General features: G+C 53.1%; 1 protein-coding gene across 3 annotated transcripts; it reads left to right on the forward strand.

The window, feature by feature from the left end:
• The first annotated feature begins 103 nt into the window (after nucleotides 1-103).
• ARHGAP19 (Rho GTPase activating protein 19) lies at nucleotides 104-25,581 on the forward strand. 3 transcript variants are annotated; one of them, XM_083844044.1, is made up of 13 exons: nucleotides 2,608-2,661; nucleotides 4,810-4,979; nucleotides 12,231-12,496; nucleotides 16,630-16,710; nucleotides 17,048-17,257; nucleotides 17,971-18,197; nucleotides 18,751-18,837; nucleotides 19,760-19,825; nucleotides 20,551-20,739; nucleotides 21,420-21,518; nucleotides 22,125-22,217; nucleotides 22,695-22,763; nucleotides 22,912-25,581. In XM_083844044.1, exons 3-13 carry the CDS (start codon nucleotides 12,412-12,414, stop codon nucleotides 22,966-22,968), a joined length of 1,263 nt encoding a protein of 420 aa, XP_083700170.1. In that variant the 5' UTR covers nucleotides 2,608-2,661; nucleotides 4,810-4,979; nucleotides 12,231-12,411; the 3' UTR covers nucleotides 22,969-25,581. The 3 variants fall into 3 exon arrangements, with proteins under 3 accessions (XP_083700168.1, XP_083700170.1, XP_083700169.1); XM_083844042.1 differs by lacking the exon at nucleotides 4,810-4,979 and having other exon boundaries at nucleotides 104-2,661; XM_083844043.1 differs by lacking the exons at nucleotides 2,608-2,661; nucleotides 4,810-4,979 and adding an exon at nucleotides 8,731-9,877.
• Nucleotides 25,582-25,789: the final 208 nt, after the last annotated feature.

The following is a 25,789-nucleotide window of genomic DNA, read 5'->3' on the forward strand; positions in this document are numbered from 1 at the left end:
ACACTGCCCTCAGCACATCTCCTGCGGTGCAGCTGGTCCTGGTGCTGGGACCCTGCGGGGCACCAGCCTGGGATGGTGGGGCTGGGGGCTGCCAGCAGCAAAGCTGTGGCACGGAGAGCAGCAAGGGGGCTGGCCGGGAAGAGAAGCCAGAGCTGGTGAAAAGTCCTTTGCTGCAGCCCGTTTCCTTGTATAACTCCCTCCCTCAGCACAGGGTGACTTTGGCAGCACCTTCTCCTGGGCAATCCCTCAACTGTGGGATCTGTGCCACAGGCGCTGTCTGCTCTTTGGCCGTCACAGGTTTCTGCCTCTGCTTTGATCATTTCAGCCAGGCCTGGTTGCAAGGCACAAAAAGCTTGCTGCATTTTTTTTTTTCTTAATTGGGTGAAAAGCTGCTGCTGCTAACCTCGCTGGCTGGCCCTTTGTCTTACCTGTGAGAGCTGAGAGTGGGTCTTTCCTCTGCTCTCACCACCTCCCTACCAGCTGCACCTGAGCAGCACCAATAACCCTGGACCTTTAGCTGCCCAGACATCTCAGGTTGGCCTGAGTATCAGTTTTCACTCAGTTACTTCTGCACCGAGCCCAAAAGATAGTGTTTGGCCAAAGCATGCTGTAGAGAAGAATGGAAGTGGGGGCAGTGGCTGGAGGATAAGGGTCCCATGGCTCACATTGCGAAGAACACGCATTCGTGAACATATCTGGCTTCCCTTTCCTCTTCTGTATTAAGAAGCCTTTAGTCTTGTCATTTCATGTTGTGGTAGCTTACGTTCTGGAATTGCAACGCTTTTCAGACTCCTAAATAGCTAAACGGATTGTGCTTGTTCAGCCTCTTACTGCAGGCTGCTTTCTGGAGGCTGCAAATCCAGTTTTGTGGCTCTATTCTGTTCTTCTTTTTGTTGTTTCAAGATCCCTTTAAAAGCTTGGGGGGGAGGCCTGGCTCCTCCACCCCCTGAGGGCAGGACATGGTGGGACAGACAGCGGTCGGAGGTCACCTTCCAAGCCAGCCAGCACCTGTAACACGTGGCTCTGGGCCCATCAGAGCTATCTATCTTCCTGCTTTCTCTTCGCTCCTTGGAGACAGAGCCTGGAGAAGGCTGTAGCTAATTCATTTAAAAGCTCCAGATTACTCACTGTATTGTTCTTCATTTGCATGTTGTTGCTTAAATTAGTGCATGCCTGCGTGGAACAGAAGCGTTTCATTAGCACAGAGGATGGTGTTGCCTGAGCCGGTGTCCAGAGAACAGATTCTTCCACAACAACATCTTGTTAATCAGCTAATTAATCATGTAATGCAATAGAAACCCTGGGAGAGGAGACGTCATCCCGCTCGGGGGGGCTGGCTCCGAGTCAAGCCCCCTCCCCAGCAGCAGCTGTCCCTGGCAGGGAGCAGAGCTGTGTCCCTGCGTCCCACGGGAGCCCCAGAGCAGCTCTGCTATGGGGCAGGGCGAGGGGTGACACGTCCCCCTGAGAGGGACAAATGTGTCTTGTGGGCTCTCCCCTACTGCATCCTGCTCAGGGATGGGCCATCGCCGCCTCTGAGCACACTGCAGTGCCCTTGGGGCTCCTTGCTGGCACACCTGGGCCTCTGCAGTGCAAAGTCAAGATCTGGCACACACCAAGGTGCAGGGACGGGAGAAACCCTCCTGGGGGCAGCAGCATAAGAGGAACTTGGTGTTTATGCTAAAATGATTGGCAGTGAGATAATTAAGTGTGGAGGTTTAAGATGCCAAGGGACCACTCCAGCAGAAATCTAGTCAATTAAAAAAAAACTGTCAGATTAATTTCCAGTCCCCTCAGCACTCTGATCTACGCTTTCACTTACTGTTTCTAAAAAGTCTTTTTTTCTTTCTTTTAGTTGCTACCTGAAAGCTGTGTGCAAACCCGTGTATAGCAAATGTGCAGGGGAACATGGACTCAGGCTAGGGGCAAGGCAGGTGCTTCCATGCAGCAAGGAAAAGAGAAAAGTGCTTGTCTGTTGTTTCTTGTCATATTTCTCCTTGATGGTGAACAAAGATTAAAAAAAATTCGTGCAGAGACATGAGCTGGGGTTTATGGTGCAAGTCATACTTCCTGCAGCACTTTGTTGTCTCTGCAGGCTCGGGCAGGTCCTGCTGCACCCGTTACTTGTAAACCACGTTTTAAAAGTTCCCTTAAAAGGGCAGCAATGTGCATTTTTCTACTGAATAATAAAACTTGGGGTGTCAGGTGCGTGGATACTGAGTGCTAGCGACACAAGGACCTCCACAGCTCTGCACAGAGCCCCAGGCTCGCAGGTGCCGGCCTTGCAGGCAGCACCCAGCCTCCTCTCCCCTGCCTGGAGCCGTGGGGGCTCTCCGTGCCAGCCCAGCCACGAGGGATGCTCAGCCACAGGCAAAATGGCCCTCAGCCTCCTCGCCCCCTCACCACCCTCCCGCCTACAACTCCCAGCGTGCCCCGCGCGGGGGGCGGGTACCCGTTGCCGCGTCGCGCGTGTTCTTTCGCCCGGTGCTCGTTCGAACCGACCAATGGCGGCGGGGCGCCTCCGGCCGCAGCCAATAGCGAGGCGGGAGCGAGGAGGGGGGCGGACCCGCGGGTGGCGCGGCGGGCCAATGGGGAGGCGGGGCGGCAGGTATGAGCTGAAATGGCGGCGGGAGCGCCGGCAGCCGGCGGGCGGGGCGGCCGCAGGTAGGAGCGGGCGGGGGGGGGCAGCGCGGCCGCTGGTTTTCGTTTTTTTTTTTCCCCCCATTTTGTGTGTTTTTATTTTTTGGTCCCCGTTTTCTCTCGTCCTGAGGGAAGGGCGGGTGGTAGCTGGCACGGACGGGAGACGCGAGGTGGTGCCCGTGCCCGGTGTCACCGGCGGCGGTCGGAGCCGCTCCGTTGCCCGTCCGTCCGTCCGTCCGTCCGTCGGCCCGTCGGTCTGTCTGCAGCCTCTGCCCGGCTCCTCGTAACGGGGCGGTAACTGCAGCGTGACGCGGCGCCTGGCCTCAAAAGGACAAACGTCCTTCTGCTACAGGGAAGGCGGAGGGCAGCCCTCATCGGTGCGTGTAAATGTCTAAAGGGTGTAAAGGATATAAGCGTCTAGGTGCACATATAACCGTCTAGATCCACACATGTAAGTATCTAAAACATCAAGAGGATGTGTCCGGTCTCTTGTCAGCAGCGCCCAGCGACAGGATGAGAGGCAGCAGGCGCAAGCTGAAGCCCAGGAGGCTCCGGCTCCATATAAGCCATACAAACACTTCTTACTGGGAGGTGGCAGAGCACTGGGTTGCCCAGAGAGGTTTTTGGGGTCTCTGGAGATACCCAAAACCCAGCTGGATGCCGTCCTGCGCAACATGCTCTAGGTGATCCTGCTCGGCATGACTAGATGGTCTTCAGAGGTCCCTTCCGACCTCGGCCCTTCTGTGAAATACATTTAAGGTTCAACGAGTACGTTTAAGGTTCAATGAGTACATCTAAGGTTCAATGCAGTGCTCGTGTCGCCCATCTGGTGTGGCAGGGGTGGCGTGAGGGGGAAGGTTTCCAGCCCCGGGCCTGGAAGGCAGGGTGTCCTGGGAAAAGGCCTCTTGGTAGTGTCACAGAACAGCTGGACGACAACAGCCCACGTCGTAAATAGGCACTGAAAGGGGAGACAATTGCCGTCTATGTCCTACTGCAAATAGGAACATGTTTGCTGTAAGCATGACTTAATGGTAAAAAGTCAAAGCGACTTGCTGAGGGTCACGGGAGAAACGGCTGGTTTGGCTGTTAAAGCCAAGTGCGAACACATGGCTGCTTTCATCCAAAGATAGCCTGGAGCAGCGACGAGCTTATTCAAACGTTCCCTTCCCCACAGCCCTCGCTAAAATTGTTGAGGCTCAGACTTGCATTTAATCCCCCACTCTGCCCAGCCCTCGTAGCCACACATCCTGACCCCGACACAAGGCTGCATTGCCTTTGCAGTATTTTTGTATGTTTGCATGTAACACCCCCTCCTGTTCCCATCCAGGGCCTGGGATGGGCTTGGACAACGGGATCCTTGTTCTGCTGCACTTCAGTTGATTGTGTGTTTGTCTGAAGGGGGAGAGTGGCTTGCCCACATATCCCAAAGCAGCGTCTGGGTCTCCTTGCCAGCCTAGTCATCGCCTGGGCGCTGGGCGCGCATTCACATGCATATGGAAATGTCACTGGGCTTCACTAGCGCTGTTTAAAGGTGCCTGGGCGCTCGGTTCAGCCTGGATGCTGCGCTGGGGAAACCGAATCCCTTGTCCCAAAGGGCAACGGTCTGCAGCGTGTGGTGGTTTCACAAGAGGCGCAGACAGACGGGAAGGAGGCGGCAGGATGGGAACGGTGGCTCGTGCTTAGTGACTGCACTGAAGTCACGTTCCTCTTGGAAACACCGTCCCTCTAGGCTGGATTGTGGCGTAGAGGCTGGTCAGTGCTGAGGCCGTGGGCACACACACGTCTGCTGGGTCCCAGCCTCTCCTTGCACTTCTCAGATCCAACGGGGCCCTTGCACATCTTCCCCCACGGCGCAGCAGCCTCGCTCCCTGGCTCTTGGCCTTTCTCACCTCTGTGCTAGGTAACTGCAATAAGGCTTTCTCGAGTTCCCTCGTACATTTTTTTTTTTTCAGAAACTGCAGATAGCGGGGAATGCGATAAGCTGCTTAAATAATTGCCTGCCAGATGGCTAACAAAAACTTTTAATATGTTTGCTTTTGGCCTATAAATCTCTAATAACTTGGAGTCCATCCAAAAACATCCTTTCTTCTCGAGCGGCAGCGTGGCAGCTCTGATTTTTCAGAGGCAGCGCGTTCTCGGGGGAGCCGGCATTAGTTTCCCTTTTTGTTTTAGCTGGAGTTCAGACAGGACGCTGAAACGCGGCGTTACGCCTTGGGGCTTCCACACGGGCATTCCTGCAGCCCCGTGAGCTGTCGAGGAGCGGGCTGCGTGCGACCTTCCAGCTTTTGACGTCCTAGCCTGCCCCAAATCCCCCCTGGAAGGCCCCCGCTCTGCTCAGCTCGGTGAGTTGGTTACTTGGCACGGCTCTGCCGCTAGCACCGCGTGCTGCGCCGCTCCGCGGCCGCCTCGCCTGCTTATCTGTGTGCCTCGGCAGCCCCGAGCAGATGTCACCGGCTTACCGGAGGGCTGGCACGCGTCCAGGGGTGCCTCGTCGCCGCTCCAGCTTGTGAGAGTTTACACATCTGGAACGTGGGACGTGGCCTCCGCCCTGCTCCGTGGTGTCTGCGGGGGCTTTCTGGTGAGAAGGGATTTGATGCGCTCACCTGTGCTGGACGTGGGAGGCAGCAGCCCTGGCAGATCGCCCGTGGTGCCAAGCGGTCTACGGGAAAACTCAGGTCTACGGTAGGGTGTTCCCAAAGCAAGTGGCATGTTAGGAAAAGTAAACAACAAAAAAGATGCATCGTTGTGTCATGGTTATAGCAATACAGAGAAAACTACACCAGTTCCTGTTTATACAAACCCTTCCCACCTGAAGTGGGAGCTGTCAGCGGTCATGGGTGTTTTAAAGTGTATCAAAGGCACTTAACCTTTTTTTCTTTTTAAATAAATTTGTGCAGTTTAAATGGTGGAGGCTTTAAAGGAACAATCAAGCTAATTTCAGCTCTTCCAAGGAGCAGCATCTGCAGTGTATGTGGGTACGTACCGTGGCAGGGGGACCTACCTGGCTGGCGTTCGCCCTTTGGTGACAGCACCCGCTGCCTGTGCCAGGCTGTCACCCAGCCCCAGGACTTTGTGACCTTCTCCAAGGCGGGCAGGATGCTTCTGGGCGATGGGAAGGGGCTGCAGGGCTTTCGCAGGCTGCCTCGCCGGCAGCTCCCGGCCTGGGCTCGCTCCCCACGTCCCATCGCCCTGCATGATGTGTCTCGGACCCGCTCCTTTGTGCGCAGCCCCATGCTGCCCCCGTGCACAAGCTGGGTTTTCTCTAAATGTCTGCAGTGTGACCTGATTATTTTCCCTGTCCTTCCTCGCCCTCCTTTTTAATAGTGTCTACAAAAAAGCTGGCGGAGTTCAGTTATCAGTCACGCTGACTGATAGTGCTGCCTCTCCTCTTGGGATTCCTCCTCTTTTCTGTCCCTCCAGCATTCATTTCAGATTTAGCTATCAGCCCTCTGAAGACGGGGTATTGCCTTTGTTCTGTGTTTGTACAGCACGGAGCACAGCGGAGTCCCCAGCTGTGACTGAGGTTCCCAATGCCACAGTGATAAAAGTGAATGGAGCAGTAATGAGGAGAGGCAGCTGCTGCCGTCTGAAAAGGTTCAGTTTTGGTGCTGGCTTCAGTGAAATCCTGATTGGATCTAAGGCTGCTCTTTCCGAGCTGCTTCCTGGAGGGGTTTACATTAAAATAAAGACATTTACAAACTTCGTACCGCGCCGAAAGTCGTGAAGATCAGGGTTGTTATTTATTTAAAGCTGTTAGACTACGTTAAGGCAGACACACCAACTTGCAAATCCTTCGTGCAAAATCACGGGGCTCCTGGCGGGGTTTCGGTGTGTCTGCGGAGCCCTGGGCACGCCGCGGGATCACCCGCTGGGATGGAGGCTGGGTGAGGAGCGCCGTGGTGAGCCTGCAGCTCCGCTGGGGTGCCTTTTAGTTTGTCTCCCCCTTTTAGTTTGTCTCCCCCTTTTAGTTTGTCTCCTTTTAGTACCAGAAGGCATCAGGATACTCTGATGTTGTGCTGGCGGCTGATTGAAGTACTGCTTCGGCCCCGTCGCAGTATTCCTGTGGACTTTCTGAAAAATACCGTAAAAGAATTCGCCGAGGTCAAACTTGGAGAAAATCACGCTGAAATGTCAGTTTCCCGACGCTTCCCATGCACAAAGCTCTCTTGCTACTGCAGTCTTGCTCGATGCTCGCAACGCGTTGCACGCTCAGCTTGTTCCGAGGCACGCTCCCCCCCAGCCCTTTTATCTTCCCAGATAGGTCTGCCTGCCTCCAGGTTCGCATCGCAGATGTGCAGCTGATGTTGCCGAGGCCCGCTTTGAGGCCTTTGCTGAGGCAGGATTTGAATTCATGGCTTGTAGCAGGGATCCGGAAAGCCAATTTATCCGACGTCCGAAAGATGGCCGAGTGTCGCATTAGTTCCAGGTTGTCCAGCACAGGCTGCTGTCGCATAATAGCAGCTTTGTTCCCCGCCTCCCTGCTGTTTAAATTGTATATTATTATCTGATTCCCGTAGCCAAAAGGCTGATTCGCTCCGTGTTAGCTGTTTGGAGGTGAAGAAAGCAAAGCAACAATTAAAAAAGGCGGTGTTTTCCATTATGGCTCGCTTGGATTAAGTCTAGAAACAGTGGTCAAGGCTTGGCACCCGCTGTGCTGCGCGCTCTGTGCTCATCACAAAGGGACTTTGCCCTCACGGACCTTACGAGCACAACCCTAGGCAAAAATTGTGGCATGTTTTTCTTGACATTTCTCAGAGGAAAATCAGTCACCCCGGGAAGAGTTGCTGTGCTGAATCGGAGGGCTGAATGCGATCTTTGTTACGCTGCCCTACAAGAATGTCAGCCTGAAGTACAAGCCTCGAAACGCCCTTAACTGTGGAGTCACTTCTGATGTCCCTGCAGTCCGTTCCCATTAGAGCTCTTTTAAATCTTTTTCTTTTTTTTTTTTTTAAATCTAGGAAATAATTTGTCTTCTCTTCCTTTTGTTCTTAAAACGATTTCACATAATTCCACTCCGGTTCTTTCATCTCGTCGCAGAATCTGGGCTGGCTCCTCTCTGGCTCCGGAACACGGCCTTCAGACGGCCGCATTAATTGATTCCTTACTCCGGCCCGGCGCGGGGAGCGATGCTCCTTCTCCCTCCCCGGGGAAACGTGAGCCTGAGCGCATCCATCCCGTCTCCCTTTGTGCTTAGCCAGGCGAAGAATCTCTCGCGTCTTGTGCTCCCTGGCAGCGGCTGCTTATCGCTCCGCGCTCGCTGCTCGGCGGTAGCCTGCCTGTTTCTCAGTCCAAAGGTTTTGTTATTAGACAGGGAGATTTTCTTCCATTATCTGCCTTATTTTCAAAAGCTCTTTAATCCCGTTACTCCTCTATGGTGAGACTCGGCTGCTGCGGCGTGACGGAGGTATTAGCTTTTTAGCAACAACATCCGAGGCGCGCAAAATGGCACTGGAGATGTTTTTGCCCACTGAATTAGGTACATCAGCAGCTTCCAGCTCTTCCCCAGCTAGGCAAACACGGCTAACGCCTTGCCCCAGAGGTACCCCTTCCTCCCCTTTCTTGGCTCGCGTTCTCTTTATGCTCTATTTCATGCTGCTTGAATCTGTTTCTGCCTTCACATGCACGGAGTTAGAACAATTAAAAAAAAAAACAACTCCGTGAAAGCTGCTAAAACAGCAGGTCTCACCTAGCTGAATGCAAGCTTGCTTCCACACGAGCTAATTTGCCTGCTTGCAAAGCTCCTTCCCACAGGTTCAATCACCAGGTTTTGCCACTTAAAACCTCATTTTTGTCCTCGTTTCCGAGACATTTCCCCGGCTCGGCTCTAGTTACCTTAGGGATTAATTGATCCATCATGATTTTGACCTCCTGCACCATCCACTCCCCATGAAATGATGGGGCTGTCATGCCTGAAGGAAGAACGCGGGGTGTGACAGACAGCTTTCTTTGTGGCTTGGCCGGGATCACAGGCTTCGCTCCGGAAAGATGCGAGAATGGCAAGGATCTCGGCACAATATAGGGCCCATTTTTTTTTAATCTGCTGTCTTAATCACAACCCTATTAGTACAAGGTTTTATTATTCATTGGGATTTGACTTTATTCATGGGATCAGGGAGGAAGCTGTTTAGCCCTTTATTTTGCCTTTCGACGTGTCGGAAAGCGATCTGAGCTCACAGCATATAAAAATACATCTCTCATTGCAAGCAAAGAAAAAAAAATAGCGAAAAACCTCCCTGAATAAATGTTTGTCTCCCCTTCGCTGCTGTTACATAAACTGAGTGTAGGCAGAGTACATCCATCTTCCTTTTTTAACGTGAAAACAGCAGATGGGGCACATGGCTCTCTCTGAAGGTTGTGGTGTGCGCAGCATCGGGGATTGGCAGGGTTATTGTGCGGGAAGCCAGGGGGGGCTTTATCCTTGCTCGGAAATGGGGGCGTGCTCCGCATTTCCATTTTGATCAGCGATAAGGGTACAAAGGGAAATTTTCCGCGCGAGGAAGGGCCGCTAATAAAGTGACCTTTCCGAACGAAGTGGCTGGTCGGAGTGCCGCAACAAGGGCGCGCGAGGCTGGTGCCAGCTGCGGCGGGCGGGATGGCAGTGGCAGGACGGCACGTGGTGGCACAGCCGTTGTGGCAAACGGCAAGGGACAGGGCTGTTCCCAGCTCGCGGGCTACGTTGAGTCTTTGAAATGATCTAAAAGCGTCAAAGGCGCGGCCTGAGAGCGTCTCGAGCAAGGCTCCTGGGCACGGGGTTGTGCGGTTAGGGGACTTCATTCTTGTCCTGCCGGTGCCGCGACATCGGTTGTGCTCGGATGCTGCTGGGAACGCGTTTGCCTGGCTTTCCTCATGGCAAACACGGGGTGGGTTTGGGGCTGTTTTGTGGACCCCTCTTAGATACAGGTGGAGAGCACTTAACGCCACGCCAGTCCTGATTCAGAGCCCCGGTTTCCATGTAGGAGTTATTTGCCGTTAAACTCCAGCTACGCAGCCTTTGGCAAGAGACATGAATCAATTTGTCCAGCTTTTCTTTTCTGTTTTGTCTCTGCGTGAAGGCTGATGCCCAGTGTGTGCCAAGGGGGCCTTTCAGCCCCAATAATGCGCCCTTGTGTCTCATAGCATGCGTAGGATTTGCATAGGCTGTGCTGGGACAGGCAGGTTTCTTTTGTTGCTGCAAACAAGGAGCAAGTTCTTTCCCCTGTCTCTGCTTCCTAATGCCTCTCCAAAAGCTCTCAGCACTCATGTAAGAAATTTACTTTTCTCTTTTTCTTTTTCTCGCATTAAATGTCGCTAAACTTTGTGCAGCTCGAACGCCGGCTGTGCAGAGGAGCCCCGTCGGTCAGTTCTAGCTGACGAAACTGTTTAATTTCCTTTCTCCGAATCTAGGTGTCTGACTGTCGGAGGGTGCAGATCATCCGTGCCGCTCGGTGTAACCGCTGCAGAGTATTTGCATATCTTCCCTGTGGGGAAACAAAACTGCGAGCGGGTGAATACCAGCGCACGGATCACTGCCGGCGGGGTCACTGGGCCTAGGCGCCCGCCGTTAACCCTTCTCAGGGGCTGCAGTGCCACGGGAGGAGGTGTCGAGGGGCTCAGGGCTGGCACCGCTCGTGCGTCGTAGCCCTGTGCGATGAAATGCGAGTATGATCGGATTGATCGCTGGCCGCTTTTTGGCAGCGGGGACCGGGCTGTTGCGTTTTCCGTCTTGATTTATTGCGTCGAACAAAGTGCTGAAAAACGCGCTGGGAGGTACTCGGGAAAATGTGGCCCCCAGTTGGAGTCGGCAGCATGCTCCCGAGGCCGCTCCGAGCAGGGCAGCTGGAAACCTTTCGGAGCTCTCAGAGATTTTGGCTGGCCTGGCAGCCTGCCGTGCGGTCTGCCTCGCAGACCTTCCTCCTCTCCGTCCTCCCGCAGGAGCCTCAGACATCCACGGGGAGCAGCGAGAAGGGGAGAGGGATTTGTGGGGATTCTCACGGTGCAAGTGTTGCTGAGCGCCTGGCGTCCTGTGATTTCAGCGAGTTTCTTTCTCCCTGCGGAGCCAGAGCCCGGCTTTCCTTCTCTTATTCCGATCACAACACCCTGGGAATTGCACCGAGATGGTCTTTTGGGTCAAATTTACGCAGATAGCCGTTCTGCTCAGGTGTGGAAGCGAGCATGGCCGCCCGGCCGCGGTCAGAGCACCGCGCCGCGGGCTCCATCCGTCCCCAGCAGGGGCAGGGTGCTGTGCCCGCCGGGGGAGCACGCTTGGCACGGGGACACCTCGGGTGGCGTGGGGCTGGTGGGACTGGGAATGTCAGCGAGTGAAAGCAGGCAGTGTGTGCCCGGGCGGTGGGCAGCCTCCTCCCAGCACACCGACTCGCGGGGACAGGGCAGCGCTTTGCAGCAATGTATGGCATCGTGGCAGGAGCTTGTGACTGGGGGTTAACGACATGAATCCTCACTTTTAGGTAAAAGAGGGAGAGGAGAAGCAAGGGAGGTGCTAGCCTCTGGGCCTGACTTCAGAAGTGTGCGAGCCTTTGAGACAGTGGTGGGAAGATGATAATGAAAGACCTAGAGGTAGACGGAAATCGGGCTAAGTTCAGCGGGAGCATGGTGAGGAGTGCTGATTAAATCGGGATCTCTTTGATAACTTTATTTTTAGACATGGGAAATGTGATTTTCCTAACCTCTGCTAGGGGTAAGTACCTGTTGCAGATAACCCTTAGTAGAGCATCGTCTCGGATGCATCCCTTTTCCCACGCCACGTGAAAAGCTTTCAAGCTGGAGAAGGTGGGTGTCAGGAGAGAATTGGGAGGTCAGAGAAAAAACAGCCTGAAGAAGAGGCAAGAGAGACTTGGAGCTCCTGGAGCGAGTCCAGTGAAGGGCTGCTAAAACGGTTCAGGGGCGGGAGCATCCCGCGTGGGAAAGGGCTGAGGGAGCTGGCCCTGCTCAGCCTGGAGAAGAGGAGGCTCGGGGGGACTGATCAATGTGTATCTGAACGGGGGGTGTCACCTTGTTGGCAGCTTGTCACCTGGATCCCTAGCAATACTACGAGCCAGTGCTGTGACAAAATCATGGTCCTAAAAACAGAGTCCCAGGGCATGGCGACTTCCTGTTTGTCTCTAGAAAGGTAGTGACGTTGGGACAGCAATGGGAACTGCTGAGTGTAAGCTGGCCATGAAAGTATTTAGATTGGGATTTAGACTTTCAGGCCACGGGGAGTGAATTTCTGGGAGGAAAGGAGACAGAACCAAACTTATTTATGACCGGGAGTGGTAAGTTGATGTAAAATGTTGGATGTCATTGCTGCCGCAGCTAGGAGGATGTGGATGCAGTGACAGTTTCTTTGGTTGGGCGTTGTTGTGTGCTGCATATTTTACCATCACACCGTGGAGAGCTAGGCATGGGCTGCATTGTGCAAACAGGCCAGAAATGTTTTAGCTCCAAAGGGAAACGTAACCGCACGGTGCTGAACGCTCACCAAAGACAGACAGGGCTGTCGGTATAGACCGGTAGCTCTTGTGTCAGCAGATGCCTCCTCTGGGGCAGACCAGCTGGCTGTAAAAGTGATGAGGAGTTGCTTTATTTTTTTTCTCCTTCTCTTTTTTTTTTTCCAGTGATGCCATCTGCAATCTTGTCATTTGCAATGACTCCTCCCTCCGCAGCCAGCCCATCATCTTCAATCCCGACTTCTTCGTGGAAAAGCTGCGCCATGAAAAACCAGAGGTGTTCACAGAGCTGGTTGTCAGCAACATTACCCGGCTCATCGACCTGCCTGGGGCAGAGCTCGCCCAGCTGATGGGAGAGGAAGACCCAAAACTGCCCGGGGCAAACAGCACAGCTTCTGGATTCTTTCGTTCCTTGATGTCTTTGAAACGCAAAGGTGAGTATGGCATGACGCCTGGTGCCCACCTCCAGGGTGATGCTGACAGTCATCCTCTGTTACCCGTAGTTTACATACCTTCCAGCATAGACCTGTTCTTCTGAGCTCGTGTTGAATGCCTGATACCGTTGGTGGTGATCTCTGGGGATTCCAGCACAAACCACAGAGATGTGGCCGCGTGCATGCTCCTGGTCTGGATAGCGCAGATCTGGAGAGGTGTGTCCGAACAAACTGCAAGTTCTTCCAATGCATGCCAAGGCGGCTTTGTCTCTGCACACAGCATGCTTGACTTTGTCTGTGGTAGTCCATGCTCTGTTTTCCTTAGCTCGTTAGCTTTCTTCATAAGTGATGGAGTATTAATAAAGGTTGAGAACATCAAGTTCTGTGAAGAACGGTAATGCCCAGGTTTTCCAGGCCACTGACTTCACTTGGTGCTTGCTGTCTCCTTCAGTTGCTGTAAAAGCTGTCTTGAAGGTCTTTTCTGTTCAGCTCAAATCTATAAAACAGGTAAGAGCCTCTCCAAATGCCAGTGCAGCTCTGATCCACGTCCAGGTCCTAGCAGTCAGTGGCAAAGCTCTGCTGCCTGGCTCTGCTCAAGCCCAGGTTCAGCCCTGGGAGATCATGCTTCTGAGGCAAGCACTCAGCTCCAGTTTTCTTCTGGAGTTACAAAACAGTAGCCTCAGCCCCCTCCTCAGAAGTCTGAGCTTCGCTTTTGAGCAGCACAGTTGTGTTTGGATCCTCTCCTGTTCGCTGGCTCGCATTACTGCTTGGTTTTGCTACATCTTACAGGGTGTTCTAGGTGTGTATGTGCCTTCTCCCACCTCCACCCACACTCCGAGGGGATGCTGGTTCTCCTTGTAAGTTCAGTGAAACCTCTCTCATCTAGACAAACTACCTCCATCTGGGCACCTCTCACATCCTCCTGTCTGCCGTGGTTTACTAGCTAGACCAGCTGTCTGCTGGCAGAGAAGCTGTGGGTAGCTGCCTTCAGATGCTGGCAGCCTGGGGTTGGACATTTCTAATTCCTTTGAGCAGTTCCTCTGTTGTGAGCACCTCTGAGAAGGGAGGTTCCAGTGTGTCTGAGTATGGCCTCTTTTGTCTTTTTTTTTTGGTCCTTTGTATAGTTTCTCCAAGTGTTTGCTTCTACCAAACCTGTGCCTCCATCTTGTTTTATAAGGACAAGCCCTGCAGCTCCATTGCTCAGGCTGAATTTTCTGGTGCTGACGCCTGCCCTGCACCCAGTGGGAGCACTCACCCTGGGCTGGACAGCTCTGCAGGGGAAAATCAAGTATTGGAAATCAAGTACTTTAGCATACTTAGGCGAGAATTAGTGAGTACTGCCATGATTTACCTTGCTGCTCTATAATAACAGGTCTTCACGCTGCCCCCAAACTGCAGTTAGACTGTGCTCGTACCTGTGTCGCTCCTGCCTCTGTGCCAGACACCTGACGTTCAGACACTTGTTATTTGGCAAACAGGAGCAAGTGAGTACCTGAGTTGAATGGTTTTCTTAGTGCATAAGAAAACTTCCCCGTTCTTGTCAAAACCTTCTAGCAGGGGTTTGTGAGCCTTCTCTAGCTTTTTTTAATTATCTGTACTCTGCTGGAGCGCTGCTGTTGCCTACTTTCAGACCTGACACCTCCTTCTCACCCTCTCCCTCCAAGAGCTGTGCCTTTCCCCACTCAGACCATTCCCTGGCCATGTGTCACTGCAGCTACAGCTAGCAGATGTTTCCAAGTCTGCTGGCTGTGCTCCCAGGCTGCAATGGCAGTGTCTCCCTCCATTGACAGGCACTGTCTGTGAACTCCTTGGCCAAACTCGGAGAAAAAGGGAGTTTGTGCCTACGGAGAAAATCAATTTCGTGTACGGTGTGTTTCATCTTTGAGCTATCATTTGTTTTCCTTCGTGTTATAGACCAGCTAGAACAAACAGGTTTTATTTCTTCAAAGCCAGAGGCCAAGGACCATACTGCTCAGAGCTGATCAAACTGCAAATACGACTTCTTTGGGCATCAGGAAACTCAATCTCATGCTGCTGCTTAGTTTCAGAAGCAGTCGTGCCATAACATCTAAGCCTTTGTAACTCAGCATCCATTCTCCAGGCGCTTCTTTCAAGTTTCTTTGAGAATCAAATTCTCATTCAGATATCAGCTTCTGACTTCAAAAGTAAATCGAATCTGTCAGGCATGTCTCAAGAAGATGTATTTTCCTCTCCTCTTCCTGGCCACTATTGATTCTATCTGTTGAATGTCTAATGAGTTTAGTTTTCTTCAAGGACAAGAACCTTTTGCCAGCTGTTCTCTCCCTTTGCACTCAAGCCTTTCAATTCTTACGTGTGGATCAAGAGGTCACATTGTCCTTTCTCCTGGAAGACTGGAGCTTGTGCTTTATCAGAGGGAGGTCACAAAGTTCTTGATTTAAGGGGAGGCTGGAGTTCCTGGTGACTTACCATGTATTTCAGAAGTCCTGGAAGAAAGTGGAACATACTTTAGGCGGAATAAATTTAGTCGTACAGGAAGGCTGCTCAAGAAATGCAGTGTTAACCAGGTCTTTCCCACATGCTGTGAACATCAACACCACAGAACAGTAAGATCTGTAGTACAGCAGACCAAAGGCTAGTCAAATCACAATGTGCTATGGGGGGTAAAAAAAAAAAAAACAAGGCAAAGCTGGCTGGGGGGAGAGCTTCTGTCAGGCCAGCCAACGCACTGCTCGGATAGCTTGCCTATCAGTTGCAACTACAAGTAGGAAAATTCTCAGCCACAGAGAGCTGGGGTGCAAACGCCCAGCCAGCCCTTGGAAGTGGCCAGTGCTGCCAGTCTGGCCGTGGAGGAGGGAGGAACATTCTTTTCTTTAATCTGCAGGCTCTTCGAAGCCAAAGTGTGAGGGCAGGACAAACCAGGTGCATACCTGGGTCAAGTTCTCAGTGCCAGTCAGCACGTGCGGTGTGTTCTGTGCAGCTCTTTGGCCACCTGCAGCCAAAGCCTTTGTGCATGGGAGGGAAGGAGGGGTGCACAGGGCTGTGGTTGCTCCTGGTGAAGCCTGGAGGAGTTACCTCAGCATTCAGAGGGACAGAGCGTGCTGGCTGTTTCCACCATCTGGTGGAAAAAGCCTTTCACCAGCAAGACTCCATTTGTTAGAAAAAGCTGTCCTGCTTGATAAACACTCACCTGGGAAGTCCCCCTCTGGACAGAACAGTTTTCTGCACTAGTTCAAGTACCTTTCACTTAAACATGCTTCTCATCTAACGCTTCCTCCCATGCAAGTCTCCTTCCTTTCAGCTCAGTTGCTTTTCTCTTCCTTTGGGGCTGGAGCCTGCCACTACTGGAGTTGGGGAGCTGATCTGTGCCAGCTCATGCCTGATCTGTACCCGCTCCAGTAGGTGAAAGCGAACTTGGGGAGTGAGAGGAGCTGTGGGTGCTCCTTATGGAGCAGGGCCCAGCTCATTGCTTTGCTACTCTCCCTTTTTTCTAGTTCTTCCTTGCTCACCCCTCTGATACTTTGCACTTTACTTGGGGCAGCTGACATGGAAAAGACTCACCAGATTTAGGAATTCTGGGGATTACCCATCCCTGTAAAGGAGGCCAGCATGAGCCCTCTGGATCATGCCTGCTCTCCCCACTAGTGCCTGTTCCCCTCTCCCGTAGTCTCACAGTTCTCTGCTCCGCTCCATGACAAGTCACAGTGAGGATTCAGCTGGACTTTGCTTCCCAGGTGTGGAGTGTGCCAATGCGTCAGGCACCTGGGCAGTCCAGGCTGTCACATCTACACTTCCCACGCTGCTGCTTCCATAGGGTCCGGGCTTGCGCATGATATGCCCTTTAAAACTGAAGCATCTGTTCTGGTGTTGTTTTCTTTTCAGGAGCTAGAGAATGTTTGCCTCAGCTGATAAAAACTGTAATTAAGCTGAGGTAAGAAGCAGGATGATGAAGCTCTTGTAAGTACAGCACGGTGAGATGAAGTGACTTATTTGGGAGTGCTTGTGAAATAACGTCCGGGGGGGGTCCTTGTGACCTTCCCCCTTCGTATTTTGGGGCAGTGGTCTTTGCATGCTGAGATCCTGTTCTGTGGGGACCAACCATCTGTGACTGCTGTGCTCTGTGCTGCTTGAACATCTTATCTTTTCTTCCGCAGAGAAAGGGGTAGTGTTCGGCTCACCGCTGACAGAAGAAGGCATCGCGCAGGTCTCCCAGTTAATTGAGTATCTGCACAAAAGTAAGTGCTTCTGTCTTGCTCTCTTCCTATCCCAAGGGACATCTGGCCCACCTCAGGTCTCTGGTGCAGGCAGGGTGGAAAGCTCCGAGTTCTCCAGCAGCAGGAGCTGTGGGCAGGACTGGATGGCTGTTCCCCAGAATTGCCTAGCAAATAAGCTGATTTATTTCACCTTCTGCACGTACTCTTTGTGCTTATGGGAGTCAGCCTGAAGTCGTGGCTCTTAATGCAGATCACCGAGGTTTGCCGTCAAGCTCTGGAAAGAGAACTGGTATAGTAAGAAGATGGGAATCAGTCTCTGAATAACTGGTAGCTTTTTTTGCTCCCCTCTGTTGAACAGATCTACGAGCAGAAGGTTTGTTTCGGGTGCCAGGCAACAGCATCAGGCAACAGATGCTAAAGGATGCTTTGAACAGTGGTACAGATATCGACCTGGACTCTGGGGAATTTCATTCCAACGATGTGGCCACCCTGCTTAAGATGTTCCTGGGTGAATTACCAGAGCCCCTGCTGACACACAAGCACTTCCATGCCCACCTCAAAATTGCAGGTGAGTGACCAACAGAAGAGTGATGAGCAGAGGGGATGGAGCCAGCCTGCTAGGAAACTGGTAGCGATCAAGAGCTGCATGCTAGGCTGTGGGAGATCCTGAAATGCAAACCCTACATGCAGGGTAAGAAGGAATCTTCCTGCCATCTCCGCCTAATGGTGGAAAAACTGGAGCTGAACACCCTAAGGAATCAGACCAGGCCTGCCTAGCCCAGTCTTCTCTCTCCAGCATAAGATGCCTTCAAGAGAAGAGCCTGCATGGGTTACCTGGGTCTCCGTCTATTTAAAGCCTGGGGTCTCCTGAACTGACGAGTACTTAAAAACCATTATTACTTAATCGTTAACATAACTAAATAACTGAGCATGTACTTAATGACCATTAGTGAACTATCTTGATTTTGGGTGGTTGTATGTGGACCCAGGAGTTGGACTCAATTGTGGTTCTTTCCAAATCAGGATATTCTGTGATTCTACTTTACGTGAACCTCCATCTTGCCTTCAACCCACCAAAACTCTTAGCGACTGTATTGTTATGTGGGAGATTGAGACGTCAGGTGGGGAGTTGGGGAGCTGGGGAGGGATACAAAGGGCGAAAAGCTGTGCAGGAGTTCAAAGGAGATCCGCAAGTGAAGAGGGAAGGGTAACGGGTTGCAACAAGCCTGCTGTCGGAGGGGGAATTGCATGTCCTTCATGTTCAGCCCTGTGATTTGGCAGACTTGACGCTGTTTGATGAGAAGGGAAATAAGACCAGCACTCCGGACAAAGAGCGCCAAATTGAAGCCCTCCAGCTGCTCTTCTTGATCCTTCCTGCACCCAACCGCAGCTTACTCAAACTGCTGCTGGATTTGCTCTACCAGACCGCCAAGAAGCAGGACAAGAACAAGATGTCTGCCCACAATCTTGCCCTCATGTTCGCGCCCCACATCCTGTGGCCCAGAAATGTGAGCATGTGCCTCGGTATCTGTTGGTGGGATCTTGCAAGGTAGAAAGCAGAGGCTTGTCAGGCCTACAGGGGAGGAACCAAGACGGGCAGGTTGTGCTGATACAATCGGTGGTGTGAGGGTTGGAGGCTGGGATGGTGAGGTGGTGCTGTCTGGCAGGACTCGGTCCTAGTGTTCAGTCCAGACCCACTGTAGGTTTCATTTTGCAATTGTTGCTCTGTATTTTTTTCAGTAAAACTTAAAGCACATCACAAACTTGCTTTTACGAGTAACAGCTCTGCACAAACCTTGAAGATGTCTCTCTGCAAAGTTGCTTGTGCTGTGGGTGAACTTTGTGGCCCCAGAATTGTCTGGGTGGCCAAGGTCTTGGGTCAGCTTTCATCTCAGAGCAGTGTTGGCTCTCCGAGCTCTGCTCACTGGTGTGCTCTGAGCCCTGCCTGCCCACCTCCTGCTGAGACATCGTCTGTGCCTGTACCCCAGAATCAACAAGGGCAGCAGCAGAGACGGTTCCTACTTTCCTTCTAACAGCTGCGCCTTTGTGTCCCCTTGCCAGGTGACAGCAAATGACCTGCAAGAGAATATCACAAAGCTAAACAATGGAGTGACCTTCATGATCAAACACTCGCAGAAACTCTTCAAGGTAAGTGTGCTTTGGGGTCTTGCTCTCCATGCACCTTCTGCATGAGACGGAATGGCCCTTACCCCTGCCACCTGGGATCTGTCTGGGTATATTCTGGGTGCTCTCTTCTGAAGTGAGAGCAGGATTCCTGCAAGAAGCTGTTCCTTTAGTGAGAGGAAGCCTTTGCTGGGCGTGCAGCCCAGGAGAAGGCAGCCAGCTCAGAGGTGGCCTTTGTGCCTTGGCAGGTCAGGAGCACGGTGCAGTGTAATACCACCCTCTGCTGGACACCCAGCACCTGCTTCTTGCCTGGGAAGCCTGTCTCCTTGGGGCAGTTGGTGACCAGGCTCCCTTTGAAGAGGGGAGGGAAACTGAAGGGGCTTGTCCTGGATGAGTGCTGCCAAGAGCTGCATCCCTAATACAAAGGGTCATTTCGTTGTGGACTTCTCTGCGAGGGGCAGTCAACCTGTTGCTGTTACAGGCACAGTCTGCAGTCTTGGGCATCTCTGTCTAGCTCAGAGTGGGATGCTACAGTAGGACAGGAACATGGGGCTGTCTGTGGGTTTCTCCAAGGAAACGTTGGAAATGTTTCTGCAACAGTCTTCTGACTTCCTGGTCACTGTAGGCATCTACCCACTGCAAAGAGACTTCCCATAGAAGCTTCCTTTCTGCCCTCTTTGTCCAGCTGAGAGCTGGGGGAATTGCTTGAACAAAGCTTCTGTAGAACCCAGCTCTTGTTCTGTTTTCCTCTTGTGTTGGCTGCCTGCATCAAAGGGAAACTGAGCAGGGACTCCACAGAGGATATGAAATCCCATTGCCTTGTTTGCCCTAAGCAGCAGAGTGCTTGCATGTTGTGGTTGCAGAGCAGATCTTTGGGGGGCTGCCTTTGCCCCAGGGCCCAGCACACTAAACATACATATGGTATTTTCTCTGCTCGTGGTCACAGGCCCCAGCGTACATCCGGGAGTGTGCCAGGCTGCACTACCTGGGATCCAGAGCCCACACGTCGAAGGTAAGGCCAGCAGCTGTGGTGCCTGCCCTGCATGAAAGGGCAAAGGCTGTGGTGCTGCGAAGGGGTCTTTGTGAGTGAAGGAGACTGAAAACAAACCAAGTCGTGAAAGAGGATCTGTTAGAGAACAGGACTGAGGGAACCATATGGTGTGGTAGTGCAGGCAACTGCATTAGGGAAATTGGGCAGAGTTGGAGCATCTGTTAATCAAAAGTGCGGGGAAAGCTACCAGCACCTCTTTAGCAGCAAACCTGCTCCCCGTGCCCAGTACATGCAGCACCTGCTCCTTCACGGGGTTCTGCCTTCCAGACAGATGCATCTGCTGCCATGGCCAGGCTGCTCGGTAGAGGGGCTGGGATAAAGGCTACCTGCTGCCACCGGGACGAGGCTTGGCTGCGCCTCTCCAGCAAATGCTTCTCTCCCTCGTAGCTGCAGGAGAGGGAAAAGGTGTCACAAGGAGCTGCACTGACTCTTCTCAGGCCTGGAAGGGCTTCTGCAGCTGGCATCCAGGAAGGGAGGGAAGAAGCAATGGGGTCACCTTTGTATTGCTGTCACCTCTTCCTGGCACGGGGCCTGCTGGTGCAGTGCTGCTGCAGAGGGGTAGGGAAAACACAGCCCTGTGCATTCACTGGGGTGAGGCAGCTCACGAGACTCTCCCCAGCCTGACTCAGATGGGTGGCTCACTTGGATTAAAGCATGGCAAGCGACTGCTCTCTCCTCTTTCCCAGGATGACCTGGATTTGCTCACATCTCCTGGCTCCAAGGAGCTGCAGCCCCTCAAGTCTCAGAAGCGAAGCCGACTGGACTCCTGCCATCAGGAGGAGACCCAGCAGCGCACAGAGGCAGCTCTGAGGGAGCTCTTTCGCCATGTCCACAATATGCCTGACTCTGCAAAGAAGAAAAAGCTCATTCGGCAGGTAGCATGGGGAGGAAAGATCTCTTTGGGGTGTGCTTGTCAGCACAGTTCTGTGTGTAGGGCTGAAAGCAGGGCCTGCTTGAGAGCTGCTCCTAGTCCTGGGCAGGCTGGGGAGATGGGGCTCTGGGCTGTGTAAGAGGCAGTATGACCTGTATGAAGGCAGGGGAGGAGGAAGACTATCCTGGATGTGGCTGACAGTGGAGCTTCCTGCACCACGTTGTGCTGTGTTTTTTGAGCCAGGGATGTGCCAGCCAGCAGTTTCCCAGTCATGATCATGGCCTTGTTGAGCTTCTTGCCTTGGGAAGGGAGAAGTCCCTTCCTCTCTTGCTTGCAGAGAGTGGGACAAACTGGTTTCAGGTGAGCATTCCCAGCCAACCTGCTGCTCCACAGAGACTGGGTGACATGGCCAGCTCCTGTCCTGGCTGCTAGCCTCCAGCTCCTTTTTCCTTCAACAGCTTACCTGGTAGCAAGCATAAAGCAGCTTTGCACCCAGGTTCCTTGTAGGCCTGTGTGGGAGGTGTAACTTTCCTTTTTCTTCTCCCAGCACCTATGAACTGCTCCTCCATTTTGGGGTGTGGAAAATCCAGGCAGAGGTTTAGCCAGAGGGCAGCATGCAGCAGCAAGGGACTGGTTTAACTGACAGTAACCGTGCTAACCTACTGCCCTCGTGTTTCCTCCTAGTTTAATAAGCATCCTTCAGCTCTCACTCCTGGCTCCGAAGCGGCCACACCCCCAGCACCACGACGTACCCGCTCGCGCTCCTTCAGCGGCCTCATTAAGGTAAAGGCAGCCTCTGAGACCTGCTTTCTGCTGTGAGTTTCTGATGTTGCTCTCTGCTTTTGCCTTGCCCTGGCTTGAATGATGCCCTCAAAGGTAGGGACTGTTCAAAGTATTGGCTGCTAGAGAACACAGATCCACTGGGGACAGAAAGGGCAGCATGGTGAGAATAAGCCTTGCTAGTATAAAGCTTAATCACCTAAGAGATGCTCTGCTGAAACACTTGGCGGTAGGAACTGTGCATCTTTCTGAGAGCTTGGTTGCTTTCTGAGATGAGATGAGGACTGACAGGGAGCTGGTCATGTAGTCTAGCTTGTTAGCATAGGTGTGAGCACACTGTAGGCCGCCCTGCAGCAGCATGTACCTGCTTCTGACAAACTGGGCTCCTGGCCAGCCCTTCTGTCAGCTCCCAAACTCTCTAGGATCAGGCAGGCTCAGCCTGGTGGCACGGTGTTTCAAGTGGTTCTGCTTTGCAGTCTTTGTTCCAGCCTGGCTTCCTGTTTTCTTTCCCAGCATCCAGCTGCTTATCAGCAATGCATCCTGCTCCTTCCCTTTCTTTTCCTCTCTGCACTCTAAGCACTAGCCAACGGCCCTCTCTTCTTACGGCAGCGGAAGGTTTTGGGAACCCCAGTTATTGTGGAGAGGAAGAGCATGGACACCACACCGGAGCCCAAACGAGCCAGCAAAGAGAACATCCACCTGGTAAGAGCTGCTCGCGGCACCGCTCAAGTTGTGGAAGGGGGTTTGGATGCAACTTGGGCACCCATCTGACTGATCCTGGGGGGCTGCTCACTGTTCTCTGTTCAAGACAAGGTTTCCAAGTTTCTTCAATGTGACCAGATAAGGCCTTAGGAAGCTGCTGTGGGGAAAGCAGTGCAGGGCTAATGAGGGCACCACCGGGGCATGGGTGGCAGCTCTGGGCCTCCAGTCCAGTGTTGTCCCCCTGGGTTTAGCTGCACTCCTGCTCCGGGACATTGCCTTATGCCCACTTACTCCTCACATCCTCCCTCACAAGCTGCACACAGCCTGCTGCCTGTGGGTAGGGCTGTCCTCTGGGCCAGACAAGCCAAGAGTAGATTTGGGTGGCAGCTGCTCTCTGGTGGTACAGGTAGCTCCCAGAGAATGCTGTGGATGCCGCTTCATTTCCTCTCTCTGCTCCTGTTCCCCTATCTCGTCCAGTTACAGAAATGTGGATCTCCAGCTCACACGTCCCAAGCAAAACTGAAATCTTTGGAGGGCCGGAAAGAGGTGAGAGAGACAAATGCACACGTTTTCCCTGTGAGGAAAGAACCTGGCCTGCTGGGCTGTCCTCCTGAGGGGGATAATAGCGTGTCCCCCTCTTCCTGCATGGTGTTCCGTGTCTCAGGCATTCAGTTGCTGTAATTCTTTGCTCCAGGACTCCTGTAGGCGCGTGCGAGCCCACCTGCTTTCCAAGGACTCCTCGTCCCTCTGAATGGCTTCGCACCGACGCACAGGTGGGGAGTGCCCGGCCTCGCAAGCTGTGAATACTGTGCTGCACTGAGCGGGGAGCCTGCAGCCCTTACCAACACTCCAGCGCCCGTGAAACCAGACCATGGCAAAGACTGCAGGGACTTGTTTCGTTCTGTACATAAATTATATTTCGTTCTACTATGGGGCAAACCACTATCTAACCAAAACCTGTGCAGCATGTCTGACCTACCGGCTCTGGGAAGAGCTGCTTACAAGGGGAGCCCTGTGCATTGTGGGGCCCTGTCTTACTCCCAGCTTTCTCTGCAATGTTGCTAGACTGTATTCTTTGCTCTTTCTGCTCTGGGTGTTTAACACATTGGCTTGGTTTTGCTTCCTTCCCTCTGTTAGCAGTGTGAGCAGTGGACTCCAACCTTTACCCGCATCCTGACAGTTAACCGTGCCTCTTTGGAGCCATGCCCTCTGTGCTTCCTGGGATCTCTGCTTCCTGCGGGGTCCCTCTGGCCTTGTCCCTGCAGGGCTGGAGCACGCAAATGGTACCCAGCACAGGAGGGGGGCCTGGTGGAAGAGGAGAGGCTCTGGGTGCCATCACTTCAGGTGGGGCCTGGGGAAAGCCCCTTTCTCATCGCTCTTTCAGATTGGGCTGGAGGCAGCCCTTGCTCACTGCCTTCGTGTTTCTGCAGTGCCACGCTGCTGCTGGCCCTGCCCGGTGAGCAAGGAGTGGCTCTGCTTCGTGTTCCCCAGGGAGGCTAAGAGGAGCAGGGCTTATTCCTGGGGGCAGGAGGCTGGCAGAAGCTGTCAGGGGCAGGGCAGCCCAGCCTCTGGATGCTGGGGTGGCTGTGGCAGGCAGTCTGGTGGCTGTCTGCACAGCATAGCTGCAGCGTGAGAGGTGTGGGAGGGCTCCAGCCGTTTGTGATCTGCTGCAAATGGTGCCAAAGGCTTTGGCTCGAGACGTTTGGATGGCTGGTCAGGTGCCTGGCTGATTAGTCATTAAGTGGGGAGAAAGGGCTGGAGCCAGGTTGGGCTTTTTGCCCCGAGCTGCAGAAATGAGATGAAACCATCTAGATTCAGGATAACCCCCCCATCACAGCTGGCCAGTGTCAGCCGTGGTGTTAAGCTGGAGTGCTCCAGTAAGCCAATCCTGCCAAGTACCTGTCTGCAAGCTCGCTGGGAGGAGACACACAGGGTCACTGCTGTGAAATAAAGATTTAATCAGTCAGGGAACCATCTAAATGCTTCTCAGCCCTTCTTGGTGAAGCAAATAATCTTTGGAATCCAATTATAATTGTCTTCTAATCTTTAAGAACCAGCAGCCGGCAGGAGTTAGAGCTCTGTCCTTGACAGCTCTCCCAGACAACTGGTGACAGGAGGTGTGAATATCGGGATGCGAGCAGGGAGTTCAGTCTGACTGGCTAGAGCTGTCAGAAGGGGCTGTTGGAGCCCTGAGCAGCTTAGCTGGAGTTATTCATGGGTTTGTACTCGGATTTTTACTTGTTTTGAAGAGCTACGAAGCCACGTGCCTCATGCTGCAATGTCCGGAGGGATGTTCCTGGTGTTTTATCGGGGGTGCCTGCCCCCAGCCTGACCCCGGAGTGGAGGAGCTGCCTTGAAAACGTAGGGGTTAGTGGGACCGTAGATGTGGGAGTTGTGAGTTGCTGGTGTTAGGAGCCTCTGTCACAGCAAAGAAAGAGCTCTGGTTCCTCAGGGACTGGGCGGGCGAGGATGCTGTCAGGAAAGGCAGAGGCTGTTTGCTATGGTAGCCGTATGTGCTGTTCGGATGCGTCTGTAATCATTCCCTCCAGAGGCTTAGGCTGTCTTTGTGCTCCTCTCCGAAGGGCATGGTGTGTTTGGCTAAGCCAAAGCCCTGCTCCTGCAGCCCCCAGCAGAGCTCTGTTAGCAGAGACTGTAAAGGCGATCGTGGGGTGAAGCTTTTGTTCATCCCATCCCTCCTTTCCCCCTTGCCCCTGGCATACTTGGGCGTATTTGTATCTGTGTGGACGTTGGCTTGGCAAGGCAATCTGGCCCCTCGTGCTAAATACACTGCTCCTGTACAGACGAGAGGGAAGTGGCTCTCCTCTCCGGTGTCACCCCTTACTGATAGCTCCAGCTCAGAGACTGCTGTCTTCTGGCACAGCTGAGACTTGCTTAGCCCTAAGAAAAACTATCGTTGGTGCACCAGCCAAGGCTTCTGCCTGTCTTGGATGCCTTCCCCTGCAAAGGGGTGGGCGCAGTCTCCAGACAGGGCAGTCCCCAGGGAGGCTCAGAACTGAAGGTCCTGGGGTCGGTGCCCTGCCTTTAGCCCGTGCTGAGCATGGCGGTGGCTGGCAGGGCCCTGGCCTCGAGGACCCTCAGTTGTAGCAGCCCCACTGCTCACACTGCTTCACAACCAGGGGGGTTTAGTCGTGTCTGGGATGTGCCTCATTTGTCTGCCCTGTGCCATGATGCCTCACAAGGATGCTTCCTCCCAGAGCAGCCAGTAACTGTTCCCAGAGTCTATCATTTCCAAAGTATTTTTAATCTTTGTTCTTATTTATATATGCTGTGTACGTACCGTTTCAGACTGCTGCCTTTCAGTGTGTTCATGTGAAAACCCCATATTAAATGCTTTTATTTTTAATGGTTTTGTTGAGTGGCTTAAGCAGTTTCACTGGGACCGTGAGGACCTGGCGGTGCATCCGCCTTCAAAAGGAAGGAAATGTCTGCTCAGAAACCCCAGTGCCGCTGTCCCTGGAGCGCAGAGATGCCGCCTGCCTGCAGCTCTGTCCTCCCATGGCACTGGTGTTTGTTCCCCACGCGGGGTCTGAGCGCGATGCAGGGTGCCCGGG

This window comes from Anser anser (assembly GCF_964211835.1).
Source record: "Anser anser genome assembly, chromosome: 7".
Classification (NCBI taxonomy): Eukaryota; Metazoa; Chordata; class Aves; order Anseriformes; family Anatidae; genus Anser; species Anser anser.